At 46.3% G+C, this 14,278-nt stretch overlaps 1 protein-coding gene across 1 annotated transcript in view; it reads left to right on the top strand.

Annotated features, from left to right (window-relative positions):
- LOC311226799 (ADAMTS-like protein 1) overlaps positions 1 to 14,278 on the top strand; it is a gene marked incomplete at both ends in the record, with an annotated part of 194,940 nt that overhangs the window by 51,343 nt on the left and 129,319 nt on the right. Inside the window, 2 exons of the mRNA XM_084312203.1 lie at positions 10,291 to 10,402; positions 14,027 to 14,165. Coding sequence (XP_084168329.1) covers positions 10,291 to 10,402; positions 14,027 to 14,165 — 251 coding nt within the window. The remainder of the gene's footprint in view (positions 1 to 10,290; positions 10,403 to 14,026; positions 14,166 to 14,278) is intronic.

Genomic DNA, 14,278 nt, shown 5'->3' with positions numbered 1-14,278 from the left:
CCCCCGGGAGTTTACCGCGGTCATCATGACCGCCGTATATATTCCCCCACAGGCGAATACTAGCAAAGCGCTGGTGGAACTACATGATCACCTCAATAAACACCAGATCAAGCACCCAGACGCGGCGACGATCGTGGCTGGTGATTTCAACCAGGCGAATCTGAAGAAAGTGATGCCGTCCTTTTTTCAGCACATCGCCTGCTCCACGAGAGGGAGGAACACACTCGACCACTGTTATACCCCGTTCAGAGCCGTCTACAAGGCGGTAGCGGCACCGCCATTGACGGGGTCTACAAGCTCGAGCGATCACGACTCCATCTTGTTATTCCCTGCCTACAAACAAAGATCACGTGACGCCGTCGTGTCACGTGAGACAAAAAAATGGTCTGACGAATCAGAGGCCACACTCCGGGACGTGCTTGCAGACACGGATTGGAATATGTTCCAAGGTAGCGCCAGTGACATCAGCGAGCTCGCAGACACCGTGGTGAGCTACATTACAACAATAGCTGATAGTATTGTCCCCACGAAAAAGGTGCAGGTTTTCCCAAACCAGAAACCGTGGGTGGACAGTACTATTAGAGCATCTCTGAACTCTCGCACCACTGCTTACAACCTGGGCAGAGAGTCAGAAAACATGGAGGAGTATAAGGCTTCAGTCTATACTCTGCGCAAGGCTGTTAAACTTGCTAAGAGGACATATGCTGATAAACTGGAGACACAAATGGCACAAAACGACACAAGAGGCTTATGGCGGGGACTGAAGACAATAACTGACTACAAAGTCAGCGCTCTCTCGCGGACAAACTCAACTCTTTCTACGCTCGGTTTGGTGTAGACAGTGGCGCTGCTAGCTCTCCGGTAGGGGCAACCGCGGGGGGCGGGGACGCTCTCTCGTTGTCGGAACACAGTGTGAGAAGAGCATTTATGCAGGTGAACACCAGGAAAGCGGCAGGCCCAGATGGTATAACAGGACGTATACTTAAGTCCTGTGCCAACCAGCTAGCCCCGGTGTTCACCGCCATATTTAATCAATCCCTGGCGGAGTCAGTGGTCCCTGCCTGCTTCAAGATGTCTACCATCATCCCTGTACCGAAGAAACCCTCCCCAACATGTCTCAATGACTACAGACCGGTGGCACTCACCTCTGTGGTCATGAAATGTTTCGAGAGGCTGGTCAAGGACCACATTTGTGCCTCCCTCCCCAGTGATATGGACCCTATGCAATTTGCATACAGGACAAACAGGTCCACTGACGACGCGGTCTCCCAGGTACTGCACAGCACCCTCTCTCACCTTGACCGACAGAAGGGGGGCTATGTGAGACTGTTGTTCATTGACTACAGCTCAGCGTTCAACACCATAGTCCCCACCAGACTGGTGGACAAGCTGATCGAGCTGGGTCTGAGCTCCGCCCTGAGCGCCTGGGTACTGGACTTTCTGAGTGAAAGACCCCAGGCGGTCAGGGTGGGGGGTCAGACCTCCAACACCATCACCCTGAGCATCGGTTCCTCCCCAGGGCTGTGTTCTGAGCCCCCTGCTGTACTCACTCTACACACACGATTGTGTGGCCAAGTTCAGCTCCAACTCCATAGTGAAGTTCGCAGACGACACAGTGGTGGTGGGGCTGATCTCGGACAACGACGAGAAGGCCTACCGGGAGGAGGTTGAGGTACTGGAATGCTGGTGCCAGGACAACAGCCTGCTCCTGAACATTGGTAAAACCAAGGAGCTGATCGTGGATTATAGGAGGGGGACTGGGGGTCCACATCTCAGAGGATCTGACATGGTCAACACACATAGACACAGTTGTAAAAAAGGCGAAGCAGCGCCTCTACCACCTGAGACAGTTAAGGAAGTTCAGAGTATCGGGGAAGATACTCCAGTCCTTCTACTCCGGAGCTGTAGAGAGCATCTTGACTGGAAACATCACTACCTGGTATGGAAACAGCACGGCACAGGACAAGAAGGCCCTACAGAGAGTGGTGCGCTCAGACGAGCGTACCACGGGTATTGCACTACCTCCCCTGCAGGTTCTATACAACAAGAGGTGCAAATCCAGAGCCTGCAGAATAATGAAAGGCCCCCACCACCCCAACAACAGCCTCTTCCAGCTGCTGAGGTCAGGCAGACGCCTGCGAAACCCAGCTACTAGGACAGAGAGGCTTAGGCTCAGCTTCTTCCCCCAGGCCATCAGAGCCTTGAACAATGAACACTGAGTGCCACAGAACACTGACCTATCCACACACAAGCACACATGAGCACACACACGACACGCACGCTGTGCACGCTCACACACCAGCAGCCACTTTAACACTTTAACATGAGCAGACACACACTCATGCCGCACACGCCCACACTTATGGCCAAAAAGGAAAGGTCACTTTAATATTAGTATAACAACAGTAACAGTGTATTGCACTACCTACGCTACCTAGCATGTCCTATATGCCCGGTAAATAACTATGTACAGATACCGAGATGTCCCACTATGTTACCTGTTACCTGTTACCTGTTTATTGCACAATGTTGTTTTTTATTGGATTCTATTACATGTTGTACCACTGTATTGCACATTGTTGCGGGCAAGACCACCCGCATTTCATTGTATACTTGTATGCCGTGACAAATAAAACTCTTGACTTGACTTGACTAGTTAAGATAGTCCTGCAGCTCCCCACTCGTACTCACCTAGACCAGCCCCACTTCAACAGCCTGGGGTGGCTCAGGGTGGAAAAAAGAGTATCAATGATAAAGCTATGCCTAGTATATAGAGTTTATAAAGGGGAGGTGCCAAGCTACCTTCAAGATTACTTTCAGTATGTAAGGAACAACAATAGCCATGAAACCAGAGGTAGAGACACAAACATAGTTCCATTTAGATTTAGACTAATTTCCTACGGCCAGCAGACCTTCCTTTACTCAGCAGCAGTAGGGGAGAGTGGGGTGAGTAGTGCCCATTTTTACTTAAAGTGCCTTTAAAGCAAGGGGATTAAAGTAATGCCCCCAACTAAAATATGTACATATAGTTTAGGATGTTGTGCATCCCTGGGGACAATCACTTTGGATCTTAAATAAACTGTTTCAGAAATATAGCTTTAGGAAAAAAAAGTGATTTTGTGGCACAACTTGCCCCCGGTGCGGGCTAAGTTGTGACATTAGAGAGAATACACTGGGGTAAATTGTGCCATTGATAGTTTTACGTAAAACAGATCATTTTAATCTCAAAAGTGGTAAAAGCATCCTGCAGATCTTCATCTCCTTTCCAACCTGACGTATAGTCTTCCCCTGTTGCACCTCTTTCACTGCTCTTTCCAACTTCTCAAGAGGAGTTGAAACCCTGTCTGTCTTCCGTTTGTATATCTGCGTGGCATGATGGATTTTGGTCTAAAATTAAGAGTATCACATAGTTTTAGTGATCAAATGTAAGAGTACAATGTACAATAACAATTTAATACAATAAAGTATTATATATAATTAATAATTATAAGTTGGGGAAACTTAACAAACAAAACATCTGGCACAACTTAACCCAGGCCCTTTGGCACAAATCACCCCAAGCCTACCATTTTGAAAAAAATGCATCCCCCAGCTGTTTTGAGCTAGCATCATGCTAACTGTATAGACTCATAGTGTAGCTTACTAAAGCACTAAAACATGTGTGAACTGTTTTCAAAGTTGTCTATAATTGTTCAAACACAGCAATAAAAAAAACCTTGATCATACAAATTTTACTTTGGAGGGCATTTTTTTTTTTTTACTTCTCTGCAGGTTGAGTGAAATGGATGCCTCTTCAAAAAATATGTTGTCACATGCCCAACTTCTTCTATGGTTTTCTAGATAACAGGGGTGGCACTACTTGCCCCTTGGCACTACTTACCCCACTCTCCCCTACTGTGGAACAGCCTGCCCAGCAGCATTAAACAGGCCCCCGGGTTAACTGGCTTCAAAAAGCATGTACGATCATCGGCATAGGAAAGAGAGGGTAGCATTTTTATTTATTATTATTTTATCTTCAACTGTATATGCATATTGTATCTTAATGTTTTATGATGTTGTTTTTATGTTGATGTTTTTATGATGTTGTTTTATGTTGATGTATGTCCTGTTTTTTAATACCAGGGACCATGATGGAAATAAGTGCTTGCATTTTATCATGTTTTTAGCCCTTGGATGATGTCTCTAATCCACAATAAAATCAATCAATCAATCAATCATACTGTCTTTACACCTGTATCACTGTACATATGAATACTACAACTCTGTACATACATCTGATTAGCACTATTACTCAGTAGTTCTAATTTGTATATTTTGTACCCAGTTTAATCGCCTGTACATTGTATATTACTATCGCACTTTACTGTTACATTTGCACTCTGGTTGGAGGCCAAACTTATTTTTGTTGTATGATGATGATACATTTTAATCTAATCTAATCTAATCATATGATTCGAAATGTCTTTGTAGAATAGAATAGAATAGAAATACTCATTCCGAGGGAAATTTGGCACTGCAAATCGCTCACAGTAAACATTTAGGTAGACAAAACAAAGTCACGAATAAGAATAACAAAAAAAAATTCTAAGAATAAAGAATAAAATGGGCAGCATGGTCACTAGCAGGGTTTTAATCTTGCTTTTACCTTCAGTGTGCCAGCCTGGCCGCCGGCACGCCACCCGAAAAGCGTTGCCTGAGTTGTGGGGGAGGGGCTTCATACTGACCTCTGTACAAGAGGACGTAGGGGAGGGGCTTCAGACAGACCTCTGTACGAGAGGACGTGGGGGAGGGGCTTCAGACGGACCTCTGTACGAGAGGACGTAGGGGAGGGGCTTCAGACTGACCTATGTAGGAGAGGAGGTGGGGGAGGGGCTTCAGACTGACCTCTGTACGAGAGGACGTGGGGGAGGGGCTTCAGACTGACCTCTGTACGAGAGGACGTAGGGGAGGGGCTTCAGACTGACCTCTGTAGGAGAGAGGATGTGGGGGAGGGGCTTCAGACTGACCTGTAGGAGAGGACGTGGGGGAGGGGCTTCAGACGGACCTCTGTACGAGAGGACATGGGGGAGGGGCTTCAGACTGACCTATGTAGGAGAGGAGGTGGGGGAGGGGCTTCATACTGACCTCTGTAGGAGAGGAGGTGGGGGAGGGGCTTCAGACTGACCTCTGTAGGAGAGGACGTGGGGGAGGGGCTTCAGACTGACCTCTGTACGAGAGGACGTAGGGGAGGGGCTTCAGACTGACCTCTGTACGAGAGGACGTGGGGGAGGGGCTTCAGACTGACCTCTGTACAAGAGGACGTGGGGGAGGGGCTTCAGACTGACCTCTGTACGAGAGGACATTCCCCAGCCCCCGTCCTCTCAGTCTCAGCCACTCACAGGCGGTGGCGGCAGCCAGGGGTCTGGCGTGCTTGTGAATGAAATATCCTGATGATTATGGGATGTTTTCCTTCGCTAGTCAAAAGAACATTCGGGGCTAATGCCCTGGGAAGCCGTGTGTCGAAGCTGCCAGTGGACGAAGCAGAATCCCACCGTCGTCAGCCTTCCTTCCTCCCGTCTGATTCTGCTCCAGGAAAACGGTGTCATCATGGGCTCCATCTGGGCCTAACCAGAGGCAGACAACCAGAGTGTTTCCAAGCTGTGTCACTGATATTACTCCTCTGAAGCATTGGAGGCAGGGCCGTATGTTTGGTCTCAACATGAGGGGGAGACACTTTCAGCGGGTGGTCTGGTGGTGGTCCCCCCCCCCCCCCCCCCCCCCCCCCCCCAGGACATTTTGAGCGTCAAACATTTCCTGCTTTCTGGTGCACTTTTATGCACCAATTTGTGCCTTTTCTGCATCCATTTATGGTGGACATTTCTTTATTTAAGGAAAAAACACATTTACCTCTTTCAATATTGAAGAGGACATGTCCCCTGCAACCCCATCCTAAATCTAAGCCTATTTTTGAAGGAGTGGCCATCTTGCTTTTTTTTTTTTTTTTTGACTTTTTCTCCCCCTTTTTCTGTGATTTTTCTCCCATCCCAATTTCCTCTTGTGCCAATTCTCCCTCCCCTGTCCTGGTCGTTGCTCGCATGTGCCCCCCCACTGGCCGGTCGTAGGGAGGATAGAAGCCCATCACATGTCCCCTCCGATACATGTGGAGGCAGCCAGTCACATCTTTTCACCTGCCAGCACGGACTCTCATTTTGGCGAGGAGTAACGTGTAGGAGGCTCACACTGCCCCTGCCATTTCCTGTCTCTGCTGTGCAGGCGTCCCCCAACCGACATGTAGGGGTCGCTGTCCACAACGTCCAGATTACCACCCATCGACTTCCACCCGCTGACTCTGCCAATTGAGTTAGTATGACGGCCGGCCCAAGCCGGAGGCAACTCCGACAGCCGGATTTGAACCCGGTGTCTCTTGCGTTGGCGACGAGCGCAATGTCCGCTGCGCCACCCAGCCGCCTCCCCCCAGGACATTTTGAGCGTCAAACATTTCCTGCTTTCTGGTGCACTTTTATGCACCAATTTGTGCCTTTTCTGCATCCATTTATGGTGGACATGTCTTTATTTAAGGAAAAAACACATTTACCTCTTTCAATATTGAAGAGGACATGTCCCCTGCAACCCCCACCCCCTAAATCTAAGCCTATTTTTTAAGGAGTGGCCATCTTTCTCATAACCCTGTCTTACCTGCAGTCTTCAAGCACCCGTCTCTTGTGCCCTCAGGCTGGAAGCTCTAGTCCCTGTTCCATCCTCTAATCTCCAGCTCTCAAACTCCATACAGGCTCATAGACTAGATTAGATTAAAATGTGTTTTCATCATACGGCACAAGTACAGTACAACGAAAAGAAGTTTGGCATCCAACCAGAGTGCAAATGTAGCAGTAAAGTGCGATAGTGATATACAACATGCAGGTGATTAAACTGCATATAAAATATAGCCTCAGTTCCAGTCCTTGAATCCACCCTCTCCACTTAAGCACTAAATTAACACTTGGCTCACACCCTGTTTGGTTTCCGAGTGTGGAAACAAGGCTTTTCTCATGAGGGCCCCGCTCGAAAACAAAATTCCCGTAAGCGGCCGTGTTAATCCGAGGGGTTTGGATGATGGATTGGAATAAGCGATGTGGCAATAACTCTCCTGGCTTTGGCAAGCGGCGCTTAGACCCTTCAAACCCTCTCAGATCAACACGTGTGTCAAGGTGATGACTGGCTTCTGGACGGGGCGTATTCTCACCCGCAACCCCGCAGCCGCAGCCGCTGACCTGCAGCAACACGCCTCAGTGAGGTGGCCTTCTGGAGCAACTCCTAATGAAGCACTTTGTCACCGCTGAGGAATGTGGCGAGCGCATTATCGGCCGGCGCCAAAAAACACTTAGCCTCGCGGATGAGGAGAAGGACAACATCCTCGATTCATTTGGAGACCTTTTGAAGCTCGCCGTTTTGTTTAGTGAGATTGTGATGACTGAGAAGAGGCTCAGGTGGCTCCTTTGATTTGCCGAATGAGCTGTCAATCACAGGTGTGATTTCATGTGTTTCATGAGGCAACAACCTGTTGGCTGCCATTGCATGTCGGTGGATTGTGGAGATGTATTTGCTGTTTTGTAATCTGTCTCAACAGAATCTAAATCTCAAACGCTTCAACAGTTGTGATTGGAGGATCAAGAAAAGAGGGCGGGTTTGAGATAGGTCTGAGGGAAGCAACAGTTGTGATGGGAGGATCAAGAAAAGAGGGCGGGTTTAAGATAGGTCAATTACAGTCAAATACTAATCCTGCCACCACTGCCTTTTGTTGCATATTAAGCTAGGTGTCAGATTCTGCTGAAAGACAGCTGCCTGGACCAATGGTGGGAAGACTTTGAGCAGCTGGGCACTAATCTTGCCTTGGCAGAATCTTCATCAATAATCTTCAACGATGTTCCTTGACGCCAGTTGTCATTCCGTTGTCTTCTAGGAGGCAGCAAACAGAAAACAACGAGAGGCGATGACGGCACAACCTTCCTGTTGCACGAAAACACTTTCCATCTCCCTGATATAGATTATTTTAAAGTTTTTTTGTCTTGCTGTAAGGGATACAGACTTGGGGAGACCAAGGTTCTGGCTGGATCTGATCCAAGACCAGCAGGGGGCACTTTGCGGTTCCAAAGACGAGAGGTCTGAGCCTCTCTCTCTCTACGCTATCTGGCACGGACCAATCACATTCTGCTGCCCGTTGGGCTTTTCCTCCTCATCGCAGTGTTGCCAGGCAAATTTCCTGTAAGGCCTTTTTTTAGCTGAGAAAATAGAAAAGACATATCAATCACTCGCCACAGCGGAGCGGCCCGGCTGAACCCAGGGTCACGCAGCACACGTGGTTCTGGATCGTAATCATCTGCGATGCAATGCGTAAGTGCTGAAAACCAGTGAATTGACTGATGTCGTCCCTCCCATAATTATCATCATTATCATTATTGCTTCAGACTCCACTCAGACTGTTCACCGGCTCCTCCACACACGTTGCTCAATGTGCGCACACACACACACACATGCACGCACATTCACACGCACACACATTCACACACGCACACACACACGCGCACACACGCACACAAGCACGTACAATCACACACACACACACACACACACACATGCACAATCACACACACACACACACACACGCACATTCACACACACACACACACATCTGAATGTCCCTCTTACAACGTTACTGGATATTGTAGTATATCCAGATATCTCATCTATTCCTTCATCATCATTAGCGTCATCATCATCTTTATCGTTATCGTCATCATCATCATCCTTTTTTTTTATTTTATATATCTGGTGTGTGTTTCTCAAAGTCTAGAGCATGGCACTAACATTGCCAGGGTTAGGGGTTTGATTCCCACCAGGGAATATACCCATGCAAAAAAATGTATCAGTGTACACTCATGGTACTGTAAGGCTCTTTGGATGACGGTGTCCAAATTGGTACGTTGCGTTACATTATGGTACATTACCTCACATCACATTACAGCATCAGCTGAGTAACAATGTTCATCAAAGTGTTGAGTGCTACAGTGTAGGTTAGTTTATTAGGAAAAGTGCATGACAGTAAGGTTAGTTAGGGTTAGATTAAACATTTTATTCTTTTTATTCGAATTTTTTTCATTTCAGATAATGGTTGAAGAAGTGTGTAACATTTACTGTATGCTACTTTACGTTACGCTACTTTACGTTACACTATAATATGTTACACTACTTTACGTTACTCTACTTTACATCACTCTACTTTACTTTACGTTACTCTACTTTACGGTACTCTACTTTACGGTACGCTACTTTACATTACTCTACTTTACGTTACTCTACTTTACGGTACGCTACTTTACGTTACTCTACTTTACGGTATGCTACTTTACGTTACTCTACTTTACGCTATGCTACTTTATGTTACTCTACTTTACGGTACGCTACTTTACGTTACTCTACTTTACGTTACTCTACTTTACGGTATGCTACTTTACATTACTCTACTTTACGGTATGCTACTTTATGTTACTCTACTTTATGTTACTCTACTTTACGGTACGCTACTTTACGTTACTCTACTTTACGGTATGCTACTTTACGTTACTCTACTTTACGGTATGCTACTTTATGTTACTCTACTTTACGTTACTCTACTTTACACTACTCTACTCTACGTTACTCTACTTTACGCTACTCTACTCTACGTTACTCTACTTTATGTTACGCTACTTTACGTTATGCTACTTTGCGTTATGCTACTTTATGTTACGCTACTTTACGTTACTCTACTTTACGTTATGCTACTTTATGTTACGCTACTTTACATGACGCTACTTTACGTTGTGTTATGTTACGCTGTGTTACGTTACGTTATGATATGTTGTGTTGCGCTATCTTACGTTACCTTACCTTAGATTTCCTTATGTTACCTTACCTTACATTACCTTACATTACCTTACGTTACCTTACCTTACATTACCTTACGTTACATTGCCTTATGTTACCTTACCTTACGTTACCTTACCTTACATTACCTTACCTTACCTTACATTACCTTGCATTACCTTACCTTACATTACCTTACCTTACCTTACGTTACCTTATGTTACGTTACGTTGTCCTGTATGTCCTTTCTCCCGATAATAGGTCCAGGTATGTGGATGTATCCAAGATAGCTGAACACATTATGACGTATTATGACACATGCAGACTTCATCCCTCTCTCCCTCTGTATGACGAGAATGACCCGGTCACTCTGTAACTCTGGATTCTCCTTCCTCCCTGGTGGTGCAGGCGCAGTACGCCAGTGGGCCAGACAGCGTGGTGCAGTTCATATTCTACCAGCCCATCATCCACCGCTGGAGGGAGACAGACTTCTTCCCCTGCTCCGTCACCTGCGGTGGAGGTACGGTATGACCAGCGTGACCAGTTATTAGGGAGACATTACAGTTCCGATGCTGGGTAAGAGAACGAGGCACGACATAAAAAAATACATCAGGCAATTTAGATTGATGGAATATAAGATATTCTTTATTGATCCCCTTGGGGAGATTTGGGATGTTACGTCTATGTTTTAACCTCTTAACAGGCACCCAGAAAAGTGGCCATATTTTAACTTGAACTTGAGGACTGTATACTTTTTTTGCAAAGCTTAGCTTTATACTTATAGCACATGCATGAGCCTAGTCTCTTTTGAAAGATAACATGCTGAAGTTACTAATGCAAAAAATCACTTTTAGTGCTAATGAAATAGAGTAACAGAGGTCTGAACTTGAGTTGAACTTGAACTTGTGTACTCACATTTTTCTGTTGCAATATCAAAAAAATATATGTTGCCTGACATATCATCATGTAACTCGAGAACCGAGGCACAGATTTGGTCGGGTGAGATGGCGTTCGAACAGCAACAAATATATCTTTCGAACTGTCATTTATATATTTGATGAAAAATGCAGCCGAGAGCCACTAGACGCTCACAAAGTGCCATGACTTCTGTGCATGGGCATGAGGGGCCGATTTCGGGCCGGTGCAAGTTAAGAGGTTAATTAACAATAAGAACAAACAGGTCAGCATGAAGCACCCAGTACCATTGTTCTCATCTTCTTATATTTAGATCAAATTGTATTGCCTATATTTATGTCTTTCTACCATTCAAGTTTCAAGTTTCTTTAATAGTTGTCATACAGAAGTACAGAATACTTTTATACAAAATGCTTCTTTCTGTTACGCTCCAGAGACTGTGCTAGACAAAGATAAGTATGAAATAAAATAAAATAGTATAGCATGTAATTAGAAGTAAAAATAGAAGTCACGTACGTAGACACAGTGTTCACTATATACATATGTACAATGTTCGATGCAGAATAGAAGTAACTGTTGCCATACAATGCCGTCCGGTCCTGCTGCCTTCCTGATATTCACTTTTTTAAAGGTCCTCCTCACCTCATGCTCTGTTACCCTGAACACTGAGTCTCCATCAGTCTCCATTACCCTGCCCATACATGTACCTCCCCTAACATGTTATGATGCCTGAATTTCCCCAAGCGAATCAATAGAGGAATATCTTATCTTATGTTTTAACAATAAGAACACACACAGGTGTCTTACAGAGCATGAGGTGAGGCGGACCTTTAAAAAAGTGAATATCAGGAAGGCAGCGGGACCGGATGGCATCCCCGGCCGCGTCCTAAAAGTCTGTGCCGACCAACTGGCCCCGGTATTCGCTGACATATTTAACCTGTCCTTAGAACAGGCTGTCATCCCCACCTGCCTGAAGAAGTCCACTATCATCCCTGTACCTAAAAAATCCAAGCCTGCTTGCCTCAACGACTACCGCCCTGTAGCTCTCACCTCCATAGCCATGAAGTGCTTTGAGAAGCTAGTAAAGGGCCACATCTGCTCCTCCCTCCCCATCAACCTGGACCCCCTGCAATTTGCATACCGCCCCAACAGGTCCACGGAGGACGCCATAGCCCATGTGCTGCACACAGCAGCATCACACCTGGACAAAAGGAAGGGGAACTATGTGAGAATGCTATTCATCGACTACAGCTCGGCATTCAATACCATAGTCCCCTCCAAACTCATAGCCAAGCTCAGGGACCTGGGCTTGAACTATGACCTCTGCCAGTGGGTCTTGGACTTCCTGACGGGCAGACCCCAGGTGGTGAGAGCAGGCAACTGCACCTCCTCATCCATCACCCTCAACATAGGGGCCCCCCAGGGCTGTGTTCTGAGTCCCCTCCTCTACTCCCTGTACACACAGGACTGTGTGGCTCAGCGGAGTAACAACACAATCATCAAATTTGCTGACGACACAGTAGTGGTGGGCCTGATCTCTGCAAATGACGAGAGGGCCTACCTGGAAGAGGTCAAGGTCCTGGCGGGATGGTGCCAGGAAAACAGCCTCTCCCGGAACGTCAGCTAAACAAAGGAGATGATTGTGGACTTCAGGAGGTCGGGGGTCAAGGACTACAGCCCCCTCAGCATCGACGGGGCACCGGTTGAGAGAGTGAACAGCTTTAAGTACCTCGGAGCCCACATATCCGAGGACTTGACATGGACCACACACATTGACAGTGTTGTGAAGAAGGCACGACAGCGCCTCTACTTCCTCAGGCGCCTAAGGAAGTTCCAAGTCAGTCAGAAGATCCTTAAGAACTTCTACTCATGTACAATAGAGAGCATCCTGACTGGCAACATCACCTCCTGGTTTGGGAATAGCACTGCACAAGACCGAAGCAGACTACAAAGAGTGACACGTTCAGCCGAACGCACAATTGGAGGGGGGCTCCCCACCCTCCAGAACATTTACAACAAGCGGTGCAGGGGTAAGGCTAAGAGAATCATTAAGGACTCCAGCCACCCGAACAACTGCCTCTTTGAACTGCTGCGGTCAGGCAAGCAATACCGGAGTCTCAAGGCGAGCACAGAAAGACTCAGAAGAAGCTTCTATCCCCAGGCCATCAGGCTGCTCAACGAACAATAAACACTATACAACAACCACCAAATGCACACAGCACACACATCCACACGCACACACTCACTTTAAACAAACAACACAATGCAGCACCCACTCTCCACACTTTAGATTCACCTAAACACACTTTATATTTATTAATAAAGGATTTGCACTACAACTCGTACACCTTACTGTAAATTGTACCTTATCCCATTTCTGCTTTGCACTATATAGTATTGTATATTAGTACACTGCATAGTATATTGTATATTATATGGTAACTCAGTTATGTCTATTCCGCATCGAACATCGTACATACAGTGTACTGTATGTCTATACTGAACACTGTGACCTCATTTTTTTACTTCTAATTTACATGCTATACTATGTTATTTCATACGTATCTTGTCTAGCACAGTCTCTGGAGCGTAACAGTAAGAAGCATTTTGTATAAAAGTATTCTGTACTTCTGTATGACAACTATTAAAAAAACTTGAAACTTGAACAGTACCATTATGCAGCATAACAGAGAGACATACATGGGATTCATATCCAGAGTCTAAAGCCGCCAGTCGACAGTAATATTAGCAAGACTGCCAATGGTATAAACCTGGCCACCTCGTCTTCCTGCCTGCAGCCAGGGTGTTGTTTATCCCACTGATCCAATGTTCCAACTCCTCATGTATCTGTTGAGTCATGTCTTCCTTTATTAATCCCCTTGTGGAAATCCAGGCGTCATGGCACCACGGGGAGGGGGGATGGGGAAGGGCGGGGGGAGATACAGACAGGACAAAAGATAATAATAGAAATAGTAGAACATAAAAATAATAGTGATACTTACCACACCAGTACTCTTGATATCAGACACTTGAATAAATACTGAAAATTACTTTTGTTCCCTCTTTATGTGTGTGACTAGTTTCTGAAAGATTTATATAGGTCTGACTTTGTCATATTTCAAGTTTTTTTTTTGTGACCGGGTGGCGTTTCATTGGCTGTTTGGATCTGACCGTGTGACGTTTCATTGGCTTGTTTGGATCTGACCGCGTGACGTCTCATTGGCCGCAGGCTATCAGCTGACGTCGGCGGAGTGCTCCGACCTGCGCAGCGCCCGGGTGGTGGTGGACCAGTACTGCCATTACTACCCCGAGAACGTCAAGCCCAAACCCAAGCTGCAGGAGTGCAACATGGACCCCTGCCTCGCCAGGTGAGGGTGGGGAGAGAACCTCTCCGTCTCCGGTCGGGTGGTGGATGTTGTGGATCAATTACGGTCGTAGACGGATCTTCATGATCAATACAGGTTTAATAGTGAGACACATA

Source organism: Notolepis coatsorum (genome assembly GCF_963971535.1).
Source record: "Notolepis coatsorum genome assembly, chromosome: 4".
NCBI classification, from domain to species: domain Eukaryota; kingdom Metazoa; phylum Chordata; class Actinopteri; order Aulopiformes; family Paralepididae; genus Notolepis; species Notolepis coatsorum.
This window is presented reverse-complemented; position numbering and strand designations above follow the sequence as displayed.